The 23,220-nt window shown below is 37.5% G+C and overlaps 3 protein-coding genes across 3 annotated transcripts in view; 1 reads left to right on the top strand and 2 right to left on the bottom strand.

The window, feature by feature from the left end:
• Positions 1-14,392, top strand: part of lrp13b (low-density lipoprotein receptor related-protein 13 b) — a 33,775-nt gene extending 19,383 nt beyond the window's left edge. Inside the window, exons 24-38 of the mRNA XM_088910607.1 lie at positions 703-832; positions 1,355-1,542; positions 2,486-2,669; positions 3,335-3,547; positions 3,861-4,044; positions 4,903-5,101; positions 5,451-5,615; positions 6,148-6,348; positions 6,802-7,345; positions 8,356-8,478; positions 10,293-10,400; positions 11,606-11,842; positions 13,274-13,676; positions 14,110-14,215; positions 14,366-14,392. Of these exons, the coding sequence (XP_088766733.1) occupies positions 703-832; positions 1,355-1,542; positions 2,486-2,669; positions 3,335-3,547; positions 3,861-4,044; positions 4,903-5,101; positions 5,451-5,615; positions 6,148-6,348; positions 6,802-7,345; positions 8,356-8,478; positions 10,293-10,400; positions 11,606-11,842; positions 13,274-13,676; positions 14,110-14,215; positions 14,366-14,392 (3,012 nt within the window). The remainder of the gene's footprint in view (positions 1-702; positions 833-1,354; positions 1,543-2,485; positions 2,670-3,334; positions 3,548-3,860; positions 4,045-4,902; positions 5,102-5,450; positions 5,616-6,147; positions 6,349-6,801; positions 7,346-8,355; positions 8,479-10,292; positions 10,401-11,605; positions 11,843-13,273; positions 13,677-14,109; positions 14,216-14,365) is intronic.
• Positions 14,393-18,459: 4,067 nt separating this feature from the next.
• LOC148838078 (claudin-23-like) lies at positions 18,460-19,221 on the bottom strand. Its single transcript, XM_088910623.1, has one exon. The coding sequence runs from the start codon at positions 19,213-19,215 to the stop codon at positions 18,460-18,462; it is 756 nt and encodes a 251-aa protein (XP_088766749.1). The 5' UTR covers positions 19,216-19,221.
• A 993-nt stretch (positions 19,222-20,214) lies between these two features.
• LOC148838077 (claudin-23-like) lies at positions 20,215-22,735 on the bottom strand. The gene has a single exon (XM_088910618.1). The coding sequence runs from the start codon at positions 22,593-22,595 to the stop codon at positions 21,825-21,827; it is 771 nt and encodes a 256-aa protein (XP_088766744.1). The 5' UTR covers positions 22,596-22,735; the 3' UTR covers positions 20,215-21,824.
• Between the last annotated feature and the right edge of the window lie 485 nt (positions 22,736-23,220).

Here is a 23,220-nt window from a genome sequence, read left to right as displayed (position 1 = left end):
TTTTGCCGAGGTGGATTTAGTATTGCTACCAAATCTCCACAATTGCAAATCTGACCTGAAGCCAGTTAATTCTCCACTGCCAAAAACTCTCAAAGTATTAATCTGATTCCTGAAATGCACAGCTGACTAATACTAATTTTATCCCAAATTAAGTAAGTCATTAACATCTAATAGGCTTATTACTTATCACAAGCAGCTGGTTTGTGAAGAGCTTGAACTTGTTTTTGATTGGTATTTTGAGTCTTATCAAGCATATTGAATTTAGAGTGTGTCCTGAATGGAAGTATTTGCTTAATTTAAAAGCCTAACCTGTCTAAACTTTTTAAAAAGTTTAGAAATAAAGTATTGACCTCGTCCAAACTACAGGGTTTTAGATAAGGGTATTCAGATATGTTCCCACTAACCACATGTTCACATTTTAGACATTTGTGTACTGGAAGAACTAACAAGGCCAGTGACTTGGAGTGTCTAATGTTGTAATGACCATTAAAAGACCATTAATTTTGTTAAATGATTAGCTTAAGCTTTTGCATGCTTATTGGACAGATGTAAAGATTAAAAAAAAAAATCTGCTGGTAGCGTACCTACAGCAGGACACTGCTGAAACAAAACAATCGGATTATAACAAGTAGATAAAGATGGAAATGGATAAGGCTTTGGTAAACAATCAACTGAAAGTCCGAGTTTATTCTCCTGTTATAGGACTGCAGGCCTTCAGAAGTAAAATGCAGTGAGTTCCAGTGGTCATGTGCATCTAAAACTCAATGTATCCCCAATTTCTGGAGGTGTGATGGAGAGAGGGACTGTTATGACGACAGCGATGAGGCTGGATGTGAGTTTGCTCTCCTTTACTCTTTTAACACATGGAAACACTGACCATGGGAATCTTACTGGAACTATTTCAGCTGTTATTTTTACTTTTATCTATTGTGCAAACTGATAAGAATGACCAAATAAATTAAACGTATAAAAGTAACATTTTTGCTCATAGTAAAATGTGCTTATGGCCAGCTACTTCTAGGTTTTCCTACATTGAAGACATTTTTCATACAAAAAGACATTAGTGACTTGAATGAGATCAGTCATTGAACTTACAAAGTGCTGAAAACAGGATGGCTGTATTAACTACAAAGAACATACTGACAATGGCACAGAATGAAAACTTGTTGGAAAAGGTTTGGTTCTGCTTTATTTTCGCACTGAAAATGTGATGCAACTGAAAATACTGTCTTGTTCCATTTTATATAGTCCAATTCACTGTTGAATTTTTTGTCCGTCTTGTTGAATACAAATTTAAGTTTGAGGCAAAAAGCTGGATTGGGACGTGAAGCACTGTTGTCTCTCTTCTTGGCAGGTGGCTTGGTGAAGTGTCCGGACTACCAGTTTCAGTGCAGCAATCTGGAGTGCTTGAACACCAGCCTCGTGTGCAATGGGATATCTAACTGTCCAGATGGGTCTGATGAAGGTGGGGACTGCAACACCCATCCCTGCTCCAGTTCTCACAAATGCTCCCATGCCTGCTATGTGGCACCCACAGGCCCAGTAAGTCCAATAAATTGCTATAAAGCACGTGTAGAAATGTGCCTTTTCTATTTTATTTGTACATTTGAGGGTTGTTTTGATGTAGAGCGCCAGTGGTTTTCTTTCATTGTTGCAGGCATTTACAATGTTTTTGGATAAAGCCACTCTTAGAAAACAATTTATATAATTGAACCTAAGGACAACAGTAGGAAGATATAATCTTGGAAACAATGGGCCCAAATGTTTCTAATGGGATTTAGTCTTGCTCAGATCTTACAGTAAGTCCAATTGCTCTAGTAGATCAGTGCTCAATGTGAGCTCAAATTCTAATCCTGCTCTCAGGAAGGATTGTTGCTCCATCCTGTTTTCTTAGTATGGTACAACCACATCTTAACTGACTTTCCTTAGAAATGTTTGTTAATTTTAAGTTGGACAACACTATTTAAGCAAATTGAAATAGGTATAGCCATGCTGTTAGGATTGCTCTAAACAATTAAGAATTTTTGAATGGGATTGATAAGCATGCTGTGTCCCCACATTTAAAGTCATTTATAATTGAGATTTTACAGTTGTTTATGGAAAGCGGAATAGTGATTATTGACTCTGTATTTGATGTGCTGATTGCAAACAAGGAGGCAACAAGTTGTGGCCTCCTGGATATTATTGACACTCCTATGGTACTGTCTTGGTCACAGTGCTCTTTGTATATTAATGTGAACTCCCAGCTCACATTATTCCTCATTGCTTTGTTCTGCAATTTATTCATAATTAAAGACTAAAATGTCACCATTTATAGTAATTTAAAGTAAATTTTATTGATGCATTTTAATATTCATCATTTGACAACATTTTCTAAATCTATTATAATAAGTAAAACACAAATTTAATAGTTTTGAATGTTTACTTCTGTACTAAATCATCCTCACCTATGTATTAATTAGACCCATTTTTTGCAATTATCCAGAAATGTTCCTGTGAAGTGGGCTTTAAACTTGCAGCAGATGGCGTTTCCTGTGAAGATCTAAATGAATGCATGGAGAGTCCCAGTGTTTGTGACCACAAGTGTATTAACACGAGAGGGTCATACAGCTGTCAGTGTCACTCAGGATACTTGCTGGAACGTGATGGACATAGTTGCAAAATCACTGGTACTGTACTTGCTAATTACTAAAGCAACAATTCACAAACTAGAAAATCTTAATCTGTTTGAGAAAATTAAGCAAAATTATACATCTGAGGTCTTGGATTTAGTAAATTATAGGTAGTGTAGTGATGAGACAGTGTGCACTTCAGCTTCCATGCTTGGATGTGGGGTTCAGTTCTGGCTTGAGAATCCATCTGTGTAGAGCCTAAATGTTTGATTTGTTCAGAGTGCAGCCCCACCCTGTTGTGTCCTGTGCTTCTGGGGATAGGCTATGGGTTGCCAGATGTAAACCTCTTTCTGATAATAAATGGGTGTCCCTTTTCCGTGATGTCCAAAGTACACTTCTGAGGTTAAAGAAAATGTACATTTTGTACAATTAGATTTTACATCCAGATTGCACCTTTTTCCTCCAATAGCCATTTAAAGTAGAAATCAATTATATAACACAAGAACAATAATAGAATTATTAATCTATCAAGAAGGTTTTGATCATATCATCATAGAATTAGATTCAGAGAAGACAAAGCAGCCATAGGTAACCACAAACATTGATCTAGAATTTTTTTGTTCCTGGATCAGGATTGGCAGGGTTAAAGATATGAATAATGAAGAAATTTTAATCTAACGGTGTCTGATTTATCATATAATTAAAGCGTTTTCCTTCTGCAGGAGAGCCGTTTTTGTTGGCATCTGTTCAGTATGAACTCCTTATCTATAGCTTACATGGTTCCAGCATGGAAATCTTGTTTTCTACTGGTAAAAGGCTAGTATTTTCTGTGGACTATGACTATCAGGAACAGTTGGTGTTTTGGGTCAGCCTTGATGCGGAGAGTATAAAATGGATATCCATGGACCAGAAAGACAAGGGAACTATAGTGAAGGGTAAGTTGTCATAATGGAATGCCTTTTCCTTTTAGTGTCTGAATACCTTGCAACTCTACAGCAAGTGATATGCTATTTATTTTAAAATGTCACATTTCTTCAGTTGTCTTTGTGCTGATTTAAAAGATGCGCTTGAGTCAAAGTTAACTACAGTTCATATCAAACAAATCTGAGGTAGTTCAGAGAACCTGGAACATTAAGAACAACCTGAAATGAATTTTGAATGCGCTGTACTTAAGCATGAGAGCTATATTGAACTGTCAAATTTATTGGGTGATTGTTGTAGAAACATACTCTCCGTTTTCCCCTGCAGGTATAAAGTCAGACTGTATTGCAGTTGACTGGGTGGGTAGAAATCTGTACTGGACAGATGGTGTAGCTGGACAGATCCTAGCTATCAGTCTGAACACCACTTCAACTAACATCCGAAACCACACTGTCGTGTTGAATGAGGATTTAGAACAGCCGCACTCTCTTGTACTACATCCGCAGGAAAGGTAAGAATCATTGTTCTAGTTGCTAATAGAAATACCAATCAGAGGACATGCTGCCTAACATGTTGCATACGGTTATAAAAGAGGCAGTGACAATCATGATTAACACCTGCTTGCTGTGCAAGTGAACATCAATTTCACCCCTTAATGTCAGTGAACACTGAGTGTTTGTAAGATGTCCTTTTATTCTGTGGTGCAGATGTGAAGATTAAGTAATCAAGCCCAAATTTAGGTAATCCCAGTATTCTAACATTATAAACTGAATGCCATAAATTTTACACTGTCAGTGTAAATAGTCTGTACTAAGAAAAAAGATCCTACCAAAAACAGAACATCCCTCTCTAAAACATGGCTGCTCACAAGTAAATGAGACATAATTTCCCTGTACTAACATAGGAAAGGTATTTTTAGCCTGTGGGTTCCAAAATACAAGAAAGCAGAATTCCCTAAAATAAGATGAAGTTCTCTTATAATTTGAGTCTGGTACTTTTTTAGCATTTAGTTTGCCTAGACTATCTTTTTCCTGGTCTGGTTGGAAAAAAAACCTCCCACAGCAATTTTTTGATAGTTGGTTCTCTTTTTGTCGTTCACTCTGTATTTCTAATCCCATATTTATGCTGTGGTCCATTCCTGTGGAGACTTAAAGACCTCCCTGGGAATGGCCCAGTCACTATTGGAATGTTTATTCTTTAATATGGAAGTCTTCATTTTTTAGAAGTTTTTAAGGATTATTTTTGAATTGTGAAAGCACCTGTTGGTTCAGTGAAAACCATTCTATTAAGTAAAATTGCATAAGTTTGGAAATGCCTAAGAAATGCTATTTTTTGCCCCTAAGGTGGTTCTTATGCTTTACACTTGCAGGATGATGTACTGGACTGAGATTGGTGAGCCACAGATAGAGAAGGCAGGAATGGATGGCTCTGACAGGAAGGTCATTATCACTAAGGGACTCAGCTGGCCCATCAGCCTGACCCTTGACCTGCTGGATTTAAGAATTTTCTGGACCGATGAGAAGCTGAAATGCATTGGCTCTGCTAATATGGATGGAACAGATATTAAGGTACTATTGATGAAGCTTTTTTTAAGAGAAGCTTTTTTGGGGGAAGGAGAGGGGCAGTAGTGTATTTTATCAAAAGGCGGTAGAGATGCTGAAAGCCTTTGTCCACAGCAAGTTTAAAACTAGAAAACTATTGATCATTTCTTTTCAATTAAACATTACTGGATTGCAGCTATAGATTTGATAAAAGTCAGGTGTTAATTCCTTTGATTTTCTCAATGACAATTTAATTAACACTTGCTTTTTGTTATTCATGCATTTTAAAGCATCTCGGTATACTGTATATTAGTTTTAATCCAAGAAACATGCAATATATAGAAGTCGGGTATAGCACTGTTTTTTTTCCATGCAGATACTTCAGTTGACTGAATCACCAAACCCATTCTCTGTAGTGGTCTTTAACAACATGATTTACTGGTCAGACACTAAAAGGAGGACAATTCAAAAAGCCAACAAAATCACAGGCAAGAACAGGAGTGTTTTTCTGAAGCGGCTTGGTCAACCTTTTGGATTAAAGGTGAGCATTTTATTTGCCTTGTGGTAATTTTGACAAGCATTTTCTTTGCTTTTAAATAGTTTGGCTTCTCAACACATTAGAAACAGGTGTCCTTTAAAGTTTTACTTAAGCCTACAGTGGTAGTGTAACGGGGATCATTAGCACCTAAACTTGTTACAAACTAGTTGAGTGGGGCTCTGTGTGAATATACTAGGGAGAAGCAATGTTCTGAAGCCAGAGGTATCTGAATCCCACTGGAGACAGTTGCACCTCTCAATGTAGCTACATTAAAAGCAGAGAGACATTAAATAATTCAATTCATGGAACCAGTTCATTCACAATTCTGTCCTTCAATTGTTCTGGGAAAGTTTCAGATTTGACACCAGTGTCATGAAACAAGTTCAGTACCTAGTGAGAGTTCGTCTACCCTATACAAGATTAACCTGAAATTGTTAGGCTGATTCTAATTAAGAGCTATGGCTTATCTGGGTCTAATCTGCTTTTACTAATCAGACTGCTGATTAATTCTATTCTACTAATGTTGTCTATCCAGATTATACATGAATCTCTTCAGGTAATGTCTGCCAACCCCTGTAAAAGTCTGGATTGTTCCCATATTTGTCTGCTGGGTCCAAGGCAGCGAGCAGTGTGTAGGTGTCCTGTTGGGTATTTGCTGGCTGAGGATGGAGTCACCTGTGATATTCCAGGAGACACCACCTTCCTTTTCCTGCTTTCAGCTTTTACACTCTCACAGGTAAGTACTTAAGGTGCAACACACTCCACACACTCCTTCTGAATATTTAAGATCATTTGTTTTAAACTTTGCCAAGAATTTGAAAGAGTAATTTATCAAGAAATGTGTTTCCCACATGAATAGATTTGTTATTGGCTCTGCCACTGCCAGCATTCATCAGTTTGTGTACTTTTTCCTACTTTGTTCTCTTACTTCAGGCTGATCCAGCAGCAGTGGGGGAAAAACTGTATAATAGCCATACTGTAAGAAACATCCTAATTTCAGCAGACGAATGTTCTTGATAACATTTATTCCCCTGAATCCCTCTAGTGGTCTAGCTGTCCACATGAATCCAATATTGTCATTACAATGCTACATCACATGACAGGGTGTATAAGAGGTAAATGTGAGCACAATTGAAGACTCAAAGATTTTCATTTGAAGAAGCATTTCATTTTTTTTAAAACTTTTTAGGTCTACTTGAAGAATATGCACACTTTAATGGACCTTAATACATGGCCAGAGCACAAAGCTCTTCCCATAGCTGGTGTCAATGAGGCGACAGCCATGGACTATGTGCTGAAAGACCAGACTGTGTATCTGGCTGACGGTGAGGCTGGCTCTGTGGGCCGGTTTAAGCTAAAGGACTCTGAGCTGGTGTTCCGTAGGAAGGTGCTGGAGGGAGAGACGGTAGTGGCTCTAGCAGTTGACTGGCTCTCGCACAACCTTTACTGGAGTAGCAGCCAGCGTGCCCTCCTTTGTGTCACCTCATCTAGCAACAACTACACTGCTATTATTTTTGAAGATGGCGTGGAAGGAATTGGCTCCATTGCATTATACCCCCCCTCTGGAGCCATATGTTTTGCAGACGTGGGGAAGGAAGGCAGGAAGAGCCAGCCCAAGATAGAATGTGCCTACATGAATGGGCAGAACAGGAGGGTTCTGTGGCAAGAAACAATGATGCCCACTTGTCTGACTTTCAGCACCTCTGGCACGGAGCTCTTCTGGGCAGATCCTGGTAAGCCATCTATTACTAAATGGCCATCTCTGCTCTAATGTAAGGGTTTCTCTAGTTGGCAAAGTAATGTATATCATTCTACAGTTTTGTTATAGAGGGCAAGATTGTCAAAAGACATTGCAGGTGTTGGCGTGTTAATTTGGTAACTCATGGTGCCCCCCTCTCCAGAAATACAATTGTTATTTTTAATATTTTGACTGCTTGATCACTGTATTTTGAGGCTGTCATCTTAATAGCCTCAGTGTTATGAGGAGCAACATGCATGTTGAAACTGAACTAGTGAATGCAAGCGTGAATACCCTTCATTTTGTATTCCCTTCCGTGGATCACTAATTGTTCTAAACATAAATTGAATTTGGGTTTTTCAAAGGCTAAGAAAAGTACAGTCAGGGAATTGTGCAATGAATGCAGTATACTGCAGAATAAATCCATAATTCATGGTTGTTGTATTTGGGAAAGTTGCCCATCAATTTTAAAATGATCATGTATCTGGACATGAGAAGTTCAAAACATCTTAAGGAACACTTGATACCTGTGTGCTGAAACCAGGTGGCAGGGCTTGCAAAATTATGATTTTAAAAGGTAACAATGGAACCCTTCTCCATAAACATTTTTAGCATGGCAAAGGTTTGTGCCAAATATGTGCCCTGAATCCTTTTCTACCTGGAATACCAGAGGTATCTGAAGAATTGTGGAAGCTCATCAGTGTCACTCTTGTCTGTTTACTGGTGATGAAATATACAGTAGGTTCACCAGTGATATCAAGAGCATCAATGCAAGCTGCTGTCAAAGATGGAAAGTTTACACAATTATCACTGTTTATGCTGACTTGTTGCCAGGGCTTTTGAATTGGTTCTGTTGTGCTGCAATCTGTCAGCTTCTTAGGATAAGGGTGATCTGGGTGGTGCTCACCAGCACAAATTTGAATCATCCATCATAAACTTCAAACATAGACCCAAGTTTTCCATCAGTCTCTGAAGTTCATATGAATTGTAAAATTTGTTTTGCAGGTGCTGGAATTATTGGCTCCATTGGCATTGATGGATTGAAATACAAAGCCTACAAAACAGGAGGTGGCATCCTAACCTCTTTTGCACAAACTGACAACATTTTCTTATGGACAACAGTCAATGGTAAGGCAGTTTTTTTTTCAGGTGCTCCTCTTACAAAATCTCACTGTATAATAAGAATGAACTTATTTTCACACAAAAAGTATTAGTCGAATGCTCAAATATGGTAAATTAAGGCAAAATTTTCTTTAACAAAACTCTTAAAAGATTATCATTTAAGTCAAAAAACATTTTTGTTGGAAAGGAGTTTCTTTCAAAGAAGATTTATATTTGAAAAACTTCTAAACTTGCTAGATCTAAAGAGGAAGATTAAAGGATAAAGTCAGCACAGTTAAGCATAAATATTTATAAGAAATACCTTTTTGTAATACTAATTGTAGAAGTCATACACATCAATGGAAAATTAAGTTCGATGTAATTTAATTCTGGATTGGGCTTTTATAATACACTATTATGAAACATTTGCAGTTTGAATGGTTGGTCCTGTTTTTGTATAAACATATGCTTTGGCAGGCAAAGGTGACAGTTTTCCTATTCCACTGTTTCCACATTTATAAACTGCAGCTCTTTACTTTTTGCTATTTCTAATCAGCCAGCAGATGGCAGCATTAAATCATTATAAACCTATTAATCCTTCATTTTTTTTTCACTATTTTTAATAATTGCTTACACTTATAAAATGCTTTTTGGGACACTCCACTCAAAGCACTTTACAGGTAATGGGGACTCCCCTCCACCACCACCAATGTGCAGCATCCACCTGGTGATATGATGCCGGCCATAGTGCACCAGAACTCTCCCCACATCAGCTATTAGTGGGGAGGAGAGCAGAGTAATGAAGCCAATTAGGGGGCCATGATTGGTAAGGGCCAATGGGAAATTTGGCCAGGACACTGGGGTTACACCCCTTCTCTTTTCAAGAAATGCCCTGGGATTTTTAATCAGTCAGGACCTCAGTTTTACGAGGTTTTCCGAAGGACGGCACCTTTTTAAAGTAGTGTCCCCGTGACTATAATGGGGCATTAGGGCCCACACAGACCGCACGGTGAGCACCCCCTATTGCCCCCAATAATACCTCTTGCAGTAGCAACCTTAGTTTTTTCAATTCCATTTATTTTGATATTTTTCCCAGGAGGTCTCCCATCCAGGTACTGACTAGGCTTACACCTGCTTAGCTTCAGTGGGTTGCCAGTTGTGAGTTGCAGGTTGATATGGCTGCTATTTTAAAACAGGGTTTGAAGAGTTTCAAGGAAAGGCACCTACTGTAACATTCCACATCAATATGTGCAAAAAATGCTCCTTGGGTAACCAATTTACAGTGACAAATAGAACATTGATGCAGACTGATATATGGAATATTCATAGATCTTGAGCATGCAGTCTTGGGCATATGGCAGTAGGTAATGGCTGAGTGGGAAAGTATACAGTCATTGCCTCACTGACAGGATGGGGAGCTTAGCCATTCTTCAGTTTAAATGTTTTCTGAACTGAATTGTTCTATAGGATATAAGTAACCTGTACGGATCTTGTAAAGTTGGCATGCCAACATCTTATAGCATAAGCTAATACTTACTGTAGGTGACAATCTAAATTTGGACATGTACCAAGATGGTAGAACATAAGTCCACCAAGGTTTCACTGGTGATTTGACTTAGTTTTTCAAGTTTAGTGCCAAAATGGACTTTTTATCCAAATTAAGATCAGAGGTAAATCCAAATTAAGATCAGAAGACATTGTGCCAACTGAAACTGCGGTTTCCCTCCCCTGATCAGTCTGGCTTGGCACTGAGCAAAAGAAAAGAGTGAAATGGTTGGCATGTTAAGATCTTTTACATTGTGAATGTGAAGTGTTGATTGAATTCTTTCTTATCCTCCCAGATACAGCAAAGCTTTGGTACAGTGATGGCCTGCATCCCAGACAGCTCTGGTTTGACGTGAAGACAAAGGTGGTTAGCCTGAAAGTTTACAGCAAGTTCAGCCAGAAAGGTAGTCTGCATACTCAACTTTTCCTAAGGAGGGAGATTTAAGGTTTAAATATGCTATACCATTCAAAAGCAGTTTCAGTCAGAAAACTGGATATCCCCTTTATTTGTAGTTAACCTTTAGGATATGTTTTCCCTCAACGTACAGTATATGATGAGTGTAATACCAACAAACATGAAAGCAAAACCGAAGGTTGCTCTCCTCAGTCTTATTGTAATTTCCTTGTAATGCTTCCAAGTAAATCCCACATTAGAAATAAGTAATCAGTGAAACTTTTAAAATTAATCCAATACATTTTTCTCCCAATAAAATGCACTTTGTTTCAGTATTATTAACCTTATAAATGTATATTGAGTCCTTGCTACAGTATTTTCTGTCTTCTGAAACTGAGACCAGTTTACTTCTGAATGACAGCAAATTAAATAAATCAATAAAAATTACCCTCCTGACCTGAGAAGTAATGTATTCGCTTTACTTTTTTGTGGAGGTTACAGAGTCTGAAGCTTGTTGAACACAATTTCCCACAAAATAGAAGTCCAAAGTGTAATTTAAATTTTTACTCAGTGGCATTTGATAGGTCACAGACACCAGAAACAAATCTGTAAAGTGCTGGAAACTTCAATTTTTTACTTCAATATTGAGTTAGCAATTTGAAGCCCTTTTCATGACAGAACATTTTATTCTTTAGTCCTGTACATGTAAGAAAGCTATACAAGACTATTGTTGGGCACTAATGGTTTGAGGAAAGACGAGCCTTTGTAACTACTTATAGGCCAAATCAGGCTTATCCAATTCCAACCTTTCAGGAATTGTAACTGAAGAGTCCTGTATTTTGGTTTTCCCTTCACTTGGTATACAATTAAAATGTAAATCATCTTACTAGTTTTTCCAAGATTACTGACTTAAGGGTTTAAATAACTTTAGGTTGGAAGGTAAAAAAGTGACGGTGTATACTGTCTTGAGAGTGGGGTTTGAGAGTTTTAAAATCTTCAGAAAATAAGACTCTTTTCCCCTTGAGGTGTGTGGTGGGGTGATGTTTGCTTTTATTCAGTACCCTTAGCAAACACTTTGTCTCCGCACTTTTTCATTTCTCTAATAGTCTGAGCTCTTGGGCTTCATTTTTTACCTTTTTGCCAGTTTTCCTCACACAGGCCACAGTTCTGGTATGTGTCCTGCCGTGTCCACAATATTGCCTGTTCCTGTCCCAGGATCTAATCTGTGTGCGGACCAGAATGGTGGATGCAGTCACATCTGCCTGCCGTTTCCACAAGGGCGAACCTGCAAGTGTGCTCAGGGCTACCATTCCATTAACTCCACCGGCTGCGTCAAAGACCTCGAGTGCCCGCCCCACACCAAGGCCTGCCGTGACGGGCGGAAATGTCTCCACAGTTCCAAATTCTGTGACAGGTGGATGGACTGCCTAGATAATTCAGATGAGGAGAGCTGTAAGTTTGCTCATCTTGGATCATGTCTGTAGATCTGGGCTAACGTCATTGCTGTGAGACCTTTAGCACCCTAGGGTCTTGAATTTGATTTTCAGTGTTTCTGAGGATATGAACAGAGGTTTAGTTTACTGGTTACGGATATAAGACCAGGGTTGCCTGGATCAGGTGTACTAAGAGTGCTCAGGTTTTAACAGGATAAAGCATGTCCTTTCTGTCTACCTGGTTTTTGTGAAATACACTTCCGTAAGTGTGAAGCTCTAATTCAAGATAAACGAGCAGTGTACTAATGCTCCATATTCAGTCTATTACATTAACGTGTCAGATAGGGAGAGGTTTTTGCCTTTTCCTGATGACGTGAGCTATCTGGGTGTGCCCCTATTAATCCCTTTTTAAATCCTTGGTTTTATTACAAAAAATAAACAGGATGTTTAATTTTTTTTGAAAATCCAGATCTGATGGTCCCTTTTATGTGGAAAATGATGTCAAAAATAATAAGCAAACAAGTTCAAAATATTTGCTTTGTGATAGCTTGGGGCTGTTTTTGTGTTACATGTAAAAGTGTGAAAGGTTTTCAGGAGAAACCAGATTAACTAGATTATCAAGGAGGTGGGAACCATGCAGTGTAGGGTTCTGAATGGGCATTGGATACTAAGCCTCTCAGCATATTAATTCTCAGTAAAGCAAAGATAAAATGGTAAAGGAACAAAGTAAAACAAGTTAACGGCTGAATGTTCTAAGAATCAGTTTCTAAAAATCATAAACTAATGAATTTTAGTTTTGGTAAAGAGACCTGAAATCACTTTCTGTAATCTGCACAAATGTTTTTTTGTAAATCAGAAAAGCTATCTGCATAGACAGAATTATATGCAGAATTTGTTGCGGACCATTCTGAATTCAGGATCAACATTGAATATTTTTCAAAATGTTGTATGCATTTCTTTTCTTAAACTGAACTATAGTTTCTTGTACATTAAAAAAAAACTCCTGTTCATTTGTGTCACCCAGGAACATAAAGATCACCCTGAAAAGGTAGCAAACTTGTCCAGACAAATGAAATTCAGTTGGAAGACGGTACTTATGACTATAGATATAGATAGATAAGACTTTATTGATCCTGTAGGGAAATTGATAAAATTGATGACTATTCAAAACCCCATAGGCTGTGTCAGAAAGACTATAGCTAGCATTACTTTTACATTTGGCCACTTTTGCCAACATGATTGAACAGTCAAATGATGACTTTTCCCTTTTCCCACTGTATAATAAAGCCAGGTCTGACTACTCTTGAGTGCAGTATAATGAGTAGCTCTAATTCATGCAAATCAGCCTATATACTCTATACTGCTCTATATACCTATATCAATTTCTCTAATTAGGAATTATAAAATCTACATTTTTTTCCTAAAAGGTGTGTATCTTTTTATCTAACAGGTGTTTATACGAAAGTGATCCCTGGTCAAAAGACTCCTGAAAGTTCTTCAAAAAATTCTAATTCAGGTGCCAAAGTGATTAAGAAGCCCCCTCTACCACCCTCCTCTGGAGCATCAGGGATGCCACCTTCCACCACACAGTCCGTCAACAACAAAATCCTGGTCCGGAAACTAGACGTGCAGACTTGCAGGGATGAGCTGTGTCACAACCAGGGGAAGTGCGTGGTGGTCAATGACCAACCCACCTGCGAGTGCCTGCTGGGATACACAGGACAGTTCTGCCAGGATAAAGTGATCAAGTCCATCCGAGTCCCGCTGACTTTGGGCATGATAGGTTTTCTGATTGGAATGGTCTTAATCGCCGTGATATTTGTTCTGTTGAGGAAGAGGAGACAAGCAAATAGGTCAGTTTTAACTCAAACTACATTTGCTGGTCCACAAATGTAGAAATCGGTATTGACCATTGTAGACATTGGTTTATTTTATATTCAGTTATGATGTGTTACACTGTTGGAAAGATGTAAAATTACAATTTCCCCATAACCAGTTTTTAAAATGACATTGGTTCCACAGAAAACAGGAGTCTAAATTCTAGCACTTAATCCCCTATGTCCTGTAGTACTTGCAGTGATGGTCAGTGCCCATCTTAAACTCACTTCAGAATGGAAAAACATAAGCAGAAACAAAGCTGAAATTCTAAGAGATGGTCATGTATACAGTTTTCTTAGTGCAAGTAAATATTTGCTCTCTTAAATTCTAGCTTTCCATGTTTTTCCTGATGTTTAGTTATCTTTAGTTATTAATTCTCTAACATTGATCTATTACTTCTTTCCACAGGAGACCACAGGCCTCTGCAACGGAAACAGCTCTGACAAATCTTGAGAACATTGCAGACACAACTTCTGTGCATACCTTTACCAATGAATCTTATGATCCAGAGGAGGTACAGTAGCACTTCCATAGCATCTTCATTTTCAGCTTTGATACACAAATTTAGCTATTAAATTTGATGGAAATAAATCCCTTAGCTTTTTAAATTATTTATAATACTATATGTAGTACAAGATATTAAAAGTCTTTTCTTATCCAACAGGAATTGGTTGGTCCCCGGGAAAAGTAGACAAGACTCTACCAGCAGGAGTGTAAACTGTTCTTCAAAAATAAAGTATGAATTGCATCAAACATTTTCCTCTTTCTTTCCAATATTCATCCAAGGAAAATACTGTATTTAGGACTTTGAAATTACCAATCATGACAGGACTGGAAAGATGATGCCTTCCTTTAGTGCACCCTGTCAGAGCCTCTATTTTCTCACCGACAAGCACCATTAACATACATTAGAGCAGAGATGTGGGTCTTTCTTAGAACTTTGAAGGCTCAAAGGCACCTAGCAAGTGTCCTGATGCAAGCTGAGCCAGTACTGGTGGTGTCTGGAATACAGGACTCGCTCTGAACTTCCAAAGTATTGTACTTTTTGAAAAAGTGACCTTAGAGTATGCTCAATGTATGGCGCTGGTGTTACTTCAATGTTTCTACATGCTTATTGTAACCAATACAGGGAGTATAAAGATGTAAATATTTTTCCTACATTGTAATTGCTTTTATCTGTTCCATCTGATTACGATCGCTTCTTTAAATAACACTAACCATTTGTAGTGCAGTAAACATTTGTTTCTAGATCAGACCTTCATATTTAGTTTCATGTAGGATTGTGCAGATGCATCTCTGCTGTTCACGGAGATCTTAGATCTACAGTAACTGATTTGCATTGTACCAAAAGAAGCCTGTGTATATAGAAAAAAAACCTTTTAAAACTTTGAAAAAGTTTTAGCAAATGATAAAATCAATTATTCATTTTGATTTAATTCCCATATAAACTATGGGAATATAACAACTTCAAGCACTTAAACTTCAAATGCAGGTACATGAACACTAAATACACTAAAAAAAAAACAAAATCCATGGAAACATTTTTTCCCCCCTATCCATTTTTAAGGCAAATAACTTTTCCTTTTTCAGGCATTTTAGAACTGCCTGCATATTTTTAAAGTAAACAGTTTTCTAAAAAATATCAAATTTTCTCAGGTTTTTCTGTGATTTCTGCACATAGGACTTTTGCAGTTTTTTGTCACTTGTCATCTGGTATTTAATCAGCTACAGTTCAACTTGCATTGTTCCTGTACTTGTCTATGAAGGACTAAGTACAAGTATTAAATTACAGTTACATTATTTTGCTAAGTAGCACTGCAGGAAGCCTTACATTAAATGTCTAACCTCAAAGAAAGACCTACTTTTCAAAATCTCCTGCAACACTCAGTTCCTGTGTAATTAAAAATGTGGATAAAAACTTTATACTGAATAACATTTTTCAATCTACATATAGGTGTATACTGTACAGTATATATGCTAATACTCTTTGCTAGGCTCTGGGGTTTTATGTAGTTATAAGTTAAAACAATATTTTATGCAATCAACTGTAAGACCTTTAATATCCTGTATAAGCCAACCGAATCTAATTATGATAACTGTTTAAGTGACTTCATAGGTTATAACAAACAATAGGGCCTCCAAGAAGTGCATTTGGACTCCTGTCTTTAATTAGTAGTAATTGTTACCTTTGAATGTAAATCTGTTTTGATCCTTGCCTTGTTTTCATAATTCTCAGGACAAGGCTGTTGTCATGTGGTTGGGTGATTTTTTGCCTCTCAATAATTGGGCAAATGTGAACCATTTGCAAACTTTTATTGTACAGAAACAGTAAGCTTCTAAGGAACCATGTACATACTATTGCACACAAATGTTTGTGACAAACCTTGTAGTTTGATTAGAAATGTGCATATTTTTCCTACAAATGTGAAACAAAAACAGTTTTCACATAATAGATTCTTTATTTGGGGATATTTAAACAAAATAGTCTATTGGGGAGCTTTTCAAGTTTGTTTCATATAGAACATTTTTGTTCTTAGTGCAAAAACAATAAATAGTCAATTTAATTGCTGTATTAAACAGTTCTTTTGTTTTATATAAGGGGAATCTGCCAATCTACACATTTCAACCTGCATCAGGGAGAACAAAGAGTTAACAATGTGTTAATGTAATGCAGATTTTCAGGTATGGCCACTCAACCTAGTGATACTTCAAACATGTCAAGCATTTCATCCTTATCTTCTTTAGTGGGATGAACCTTTAACCTCTGAGACCTGGAGCTTAAAAAAATGTCTATAAATAACTGAAGTGAAACTTGCAAAATTATAGACAGCCCTACTCCAGTTTCTGTATGAATTCCGGATGATGCCAAGGGAAATTATTTCAGATCTGATGTGAGAGAATTGTTGCGTACCGTGCAATCACATAAACTGCATTTCACTCGTGTTCTCTGGTCAAGTCCAGCATGAGGTCTATGTTTTCATTTACAGTTTTAATTTATCTTTTCAAGAGTCTGATGCAGAAGAGTCATGATTATTGCCTGTACACCGTGCCTGTCACAGATAAAGAACAAACATCCTATTGACTGTAAATATATCAGGAATTTGATATTAAACACAAGGTGGTTTTCCTTTTAATCCTGTCCAGTGACCTCAGAAAACAAAACAAGCAGACAAAACATTCCTCAGGCAAAGATTGGGTTTTGCCCTGATTGCATATCATCAGTTTAGAATATCTATTTTTGACTGAGCTCTAGATGTGCTGTTGTTTATTAAAATTATCAACTCCTGTCACTAAAATGGTACTTCAGCAATTATAACCTAATGGGGATTTTTAGCTAAATATATAAATATCTCCACAAGACAAGTTAAAGGTGCTGTTAATGTTGAGCACAGCCACTATAATCTTATCTGATGTCTGGTTAAAAATCATCTGGGTATCATTGTCCTCTGTAATGACTTACAGGTATGACTGAAGTAGCTGGTTGAAACTACACAGGTGAGCTCCAATCCAGGCAAAACTGGGCTGTGGTTGTTAAACATTTTCACTGAGTGGTGTTCTGGTTTTTGTTCTGCATAGTACCTCAGTATCTTGGCTTCTTTGGCTACAGGTTCCAAACACAGGCAGCAATGTGAGGGAGTTGTTATGATTCTGGACCTGTGACTGGAAGGCCTGGTAGTGCACTGTTGTGCCCACAATAAAGGAACTTCACTCAGGCTTCTTTACTCAAATGCCCAAGTGTATTGATGGGTACTGTACATATATAAGTTGCTTTGGATAAAAACACCAGCCAAATGAGTGGTAATTTCAAGACATCTGTGTACACTGCATCTCTCAATTACAACCTTTAGTGGCTCTTACACTGCAGTGCACCAATATTTTTAATGATTGTTCTACTAATGTAATTTGCTCTTTGCACTTACTCACTATAGATGCTGAACACAGCAGGGTTTCTACATTATTGCTCTGTATCTGCATCATTGGAAAAGAACAAGTAGAGGTTAATTGCATAACATTTAATTCTTTACATCTGTGCATTTTAATGTTAGCTGGCCTGCATTACTGAGATTTCATCAATTTATTTTTTGGTACTTGTGTGTTACTGTATCTGTTATTTCCATTGTACTTACAGTCAATATAACACTTTGTATATACTGCAGTTTGTCTTAAATGAAGTGTTCACCAAGCACAGGTATTTAATTTCTAAAGCTTAGCCAGTGATGTTTGATTAACTTTAAAACAGCGGTGGGGGTTTCATTCCTAGGTCTGACCACCTTGGAGAACAAAAAAAATCTTATGCAGAAATGTGCAGAAAAGCCATTTACAAACACGTGCTTTTCATTTTCCAAAGTAAAAAGTGAGATTTTCAAGATGTATATTCAGAGAAGAAAATGACATGAATAGGATATAAATAGAAAACATTATATTGAAAGCCCTGTTTGTTTTCTCAATAAATTTTCTCAAACTTAAAACCACCATACAACATAGAATATACTGAATAACAGCATGCAGAGACAATTTTATTTAATCACAAAATAATACAATGAAAATTGATTTTAAAATTATACCATCTGGGCTTCATAACAATGCAAGCCTGTATAAAATAATCTTATAAAGAAGGTTTCTGCTTATATGTATAAAGAAAGAGATTTATAAATTGAAAAGAAATGAAAAGTTTTTTCTCCATTTTGAGTTTTCATTATTAGCCTATCGTAAAACACAATCTATGTACTGATATGCACATACATTCACTATGCATTATCAAAGTTCTGTGTATAACGATTGGTCGTTGCTTAAGGTGTCACTATCAGTTCTTTTGCGCAGAGATGAGAGGACAGGCGGTGAAGTACTTTGGTCCTTCTGAAAAAGTGGTCTTGGCAGCGTTGGTTGATGAGGTCGCTCATTTAAATCTGGTACATCGACAGTTCTAATAGTTGACCTCGGGACTCCGTTATTGTGTGGCAGTTGTGTTGCACCACCGCATAACTGGGACAGGCATATCATCAAAGATCCACCACCGATAAATTCAAAACAGCACCCGATAAAACCCAGCACAATGCAGTAGCCCACCCGAATATCAGTACCTGGTGCTTTTATTTTGTCCACCTGATTGGTGTACCAAGCAATCGGGATGATGGCGAATAAGCTCGAAGCAGATACCACAATGCCTCCCAAACCTGCGAGAAGCCAGTTCGGAGATCTTCGCCAGCATCGGACCCCAAGAACTGACAGCAGTATTCCCAGGGCTGTTACAATAACTGAGGCTATCATAAAACCCTTTGCAGCTTTAACTATCTCTTCTTTGAAGTAGGCATCATCTTGTCGCAAACAAGTGAACTCTTTCGGTAAGCGCTCTTTGCAGATATCCCAGATGCCCTGGTGAATAACTTCTCCGAGTTCGCCGCCCACAATTGACCTCACCTCTCGCCATGCCGGGGCACCCGTGGCTATCAGATTGAAGAGCCAACCAACGAGGGCTAAAATAAGTCCGAATATCATAACGCAAGGAGTCCTCATTGACGCGCGAACCCGATGGCTTTCAGTTCTATGCGAAGGACTTTGTGCAGAACCTAGCACGATTGAAAAGGGAGGGAACCTAGCAGGCACGGTTTAGGATACATTATTCGCTGTAGACGGGTATCTGGTGTTGAATTCCTCCCTTTGTTCCTGTAGCTATTGTAGTGCATTTTGAGACTATGTATTATAACGTTTTAGAAAAAAAAATTCCGTAACGCGCTTTTGATTGAAAATTAGTACTGTTATATCAGTTTGGTTAGGAAGTCCGTGTTTAGAAAACAGTTTTCTTAAACCTTGTATAGTATTGTTTGTAGATCTTAAATCTTTAAAGTACTTAAGTACTTTATCGATTTTTCTGTGATTAAAACAATTAAAACTACTAATAGTTTATTTTAACGAAGTAATCCTTACACTGTTTTCCATAGTTCTGGAGAAAAGTAATTCCTTTCCAAGTTTATTTTAAAAATAGAAAAAAACCCGAAAAGATTAAATCAATCAACACAAACCCCTGCTTCCCTTGGAGGTTTAAAATTAATTGGACCATCAATTTATTGTTAATTATACTTTCGGAGTATGGAATAATCTACGCAGCCTAACGCTGAAGCTGACTTCAGTTCTGGGAGCTACTGGACAATTCCTCAGTCCAAAAAATGCAGAGCTGCTGTTGTTTTTTTTTTTCACTTAAGGTCTCTGTTGGTTGAATTATGAAATTATGCCAAAGGTACCAAACGTTGTACCTGGGACTTACACAGGCTGTAAATTAAAAGAACTTGATACCTACAGCATTGTAGTTCCCCAACACAGGGGTTTCTTGCCACAGTCTTAACTTGACCTATTAGGTATACATAAGTCAGTATATCTTGGGCCAAAAGGTAATGTTCTAGTCCAGGTCATTTAATTTTGGAACAGGGAAATCCTTGCAGTGCACCTATAAATGTATCTCATTTACAATGATGAAAAGGTGGTGGTTACTGAGTTATTACACAGCAGGGAAGAAAAACAAATTAATATGCTTTATTATGTACATAATGTCTCAAGGTATTCGTTAAACATACCTTGTTTATATATAAGATATCCATGATTTAAAGCTTTCCAGTTAAGACCAGAATGTTAAACATAAAATATCCATTTCTGTATTACAGATAAACATACAATACATTTAAGACAAAATATTAGTTTATTACAAATAACTGTTGTCATATACAAAAGCAATAGGTTAGTAATAATACAGTGTGTAGTATTTTATCACAGAAGAACTTTTTTTGCAATTGTTTCAACATTTCGTACATTTGATAAGTTGGAATAAGATCATTTCTAGTGTTCTGATTGACACGCCTTGCAATAATTAGACAACATTTACCGCAAAGTAAAATAAGATCTTTCTGAACAGTTGCCAATTCCAGTCGAAAATGGAGCTATATGTTAGTTGGGGATGTTTGTTTAACTCACACTTGGCTATCCACCTAATGTCATCCATATTCATTTTTTCTGCCATTTCTGTATATTATCAATCTCTAATTGCATCCTTTCTCAATTTCTCTGATGTTGAGATCTTTAAAATTGAGAGACAAAAGTAAATAGGCATATTTATATTATTTGGAACATGAATAAAAAACATCACAATTAAAATCCATATTTGAGACTGTTTGTTTGACTAGATTAATTTATAGATTTACACTTGATCTTATTTCTCACATGCGAATTGTATTTAACTGTTAAATTGTTTTCCATTCTTTTTAGCTTACAAGAATGGCAGGAGTATTTTTTAAACACTGACAAACAATGTTTGCATAAATACATAAAACTAGTGAGTAAAGCAATTGCCTTTGATTCTCTTTATTTTTAACAATACATTAAAATACATTTTTGTAAAAAATGTTTTCATGCTTTAGGTGGTAATATTTTCTCAATACATTGGAGCACACTGAGTATTAATAAACATTCCAATTTTAAAGCTAGAAAAGTTGTTAATGTATTAACATTGTTCTCATTGTACCTATTATTCATACAGATGTAGTAACCAGTACACACTTAAAGCACATCATTGTAAAACCATGTTTAAACATACTTTTTTTTCCATTGCACGCCATAAGAAATAATATAAAATACAGACAAAATAGCATATAGATCCACACAGTTAACCAAACGGAAAGAAAAAAAAAGGCTGTTATTTTTGACAGGTTGGATCAGTGAGCTGGGATACCCAGCGACTTCCATCATCAACCTGATCAACACATTACTGAGAAAAAACTGGAGCACGTGCTAACACCGACACAAACACAGGCAGATCATGCAAACTCTACATGGACAGGAGCACCCAGCCAACTGGAGCTCCAGACCCTTAAAGACTTATCCTGTCCCCCATAGACACAAAGGCACAGAAGACAAACATAAAATAACACTTTCTTCCTCATTAAAATGGCACTTTAATCAATCAAAGCACTCAATCTTTTTATACTTATGAAAGGGCATTTAATATCCCATTATTATATCTAGAAAGCCTTATAGTTGTTCTACTGTGTCATGCACAATAGAAACGTTACTGTTTGAGTTCATGAAGAGTAGAACTTTACAGGTGTTTTTTTTAAATAACATTCTACGTCTTCTTCTTATAAATCGGAGTCACAAGATATATTGTTCATTTTGTTTGGTTTATAACTTTGCGTTTTAGGTGGTCTGGTAAAATCACCCTCGTCCATCGATTCCCTGGCGTATGGGACGCTGCTGACATCCGAAGCTCGACTTATCACGTCGAAGGGTCTGATTGCTGGCCTGGGTGTGAGCGTATTCCGAAATGTTCTAACAGGATACTGCTTCTCCTCTTCTCTCTTCTTTCCGCAACACAAATTATACATCCCGATAATTAACGCTCCACCTCCCAGAATCTCCATAATTGATCCAATGTAGCCCAGTACAATGCAGTAACCCACACGGATATCAGTTCCTGATGCGGTGATGGAATTCAGGAGGTAGGTGTACCAGGCGATTGGAATGAGACACAGGACTCCAGAAATCAAGATCAAAATGCCTCCCAGTCCAGCAATTTTCCAGCTGTAGTTGTCAGTCCAGCACCTGATCCCGCCTGCAGTCACTGCTATCCCCAAAATTGTTACCAGCAAGGAGGCGATCATCATGCCTTTGGCTATATTGACTATTTGGGTTTGGAAGTATGCGGTATCGGGCTGATTGCACTGGATGGTCCGGGAGGAGTCGGATCCCTTACAGATATCCCAAATGCCTTGCTGGAGAAACGTATCCGACGACTGACCTGGAATACTTCTGATTTCCCTCCAGTCTGGGGCCACGGTGGAAGTTAGGTCAAATATCCATCCACAGGGAGCGAAAACGATTCCGATGATCATTAAAGCTGGAGTACGCATCTTGCTCTGGATGTGCGCCAAACACTTTGCAGTGTGTGATGACGGTCTCGATGTTACACCTGGCTGCTGTGTTAATTATCTGCGCAGCGCTTCCTGCCCGAGCTTTGAAAACCTGCCTGACTGAAACTTCAGGTGGGCGGGTACTTTCACCAGATCGCACTAGTTTTTGTTTAGATAGCCATCTCGCATTGCTCACAATTGAGGCAACAGGTTTCGGGTTTCACCCAGACACCATCCCATCAATGCACCTGTTATTCGAGTTTCCCGAAACAAAAGCGGGATTTTACTGTTAATTCAATAATGTAAAAAGACAATAATGTCCTTTTTTTTTGCATTTAGATGCTGCTTTGTAGGCGCCAGCGAAAATTAAGTCCTTGTTAACTAGAAAAAACATTCCTCTTGGTCTTTCTCGGTCAGTTCAAAATATCACTCTACTTTCAGTTCGGGTGAAAATTTGCATGTCAACTTTTGAAGCTTCTAGATAAGACCCATGTCAAACAGAACATTCTCAGTAAGTTTAAATGGCTACAAAGGCTGACGATATAGAGGCTGCGAAAAAAAAAACCCATAAATGAAAGAAAGAAGAAACAGTTTTAGCAGGAGTTAAGTAGGACTTGAGTATTGT

The sequence above is a fragment of the Atractosteus spatula genome, chromosome 3, assembly GCF_055471065.1.
Source record: "Atractosteus spatula isolate fAtrSpa1 chromosome 3, fAtrSpa1.hap1, whole genome shotgun sequence".
In the NCBI taxonomy this organism is placed as follows: Eukaryota; Metazoa; Chordata; class Actinopteri; order Semionotiformes; family Lepisosteidae; genus Atractosteus; species Atractosteus spatula.
Note: the sequence above shows the minus strand (reverse complement) of the source record. Positions and strands in the feature narration are given on the sequence as shown.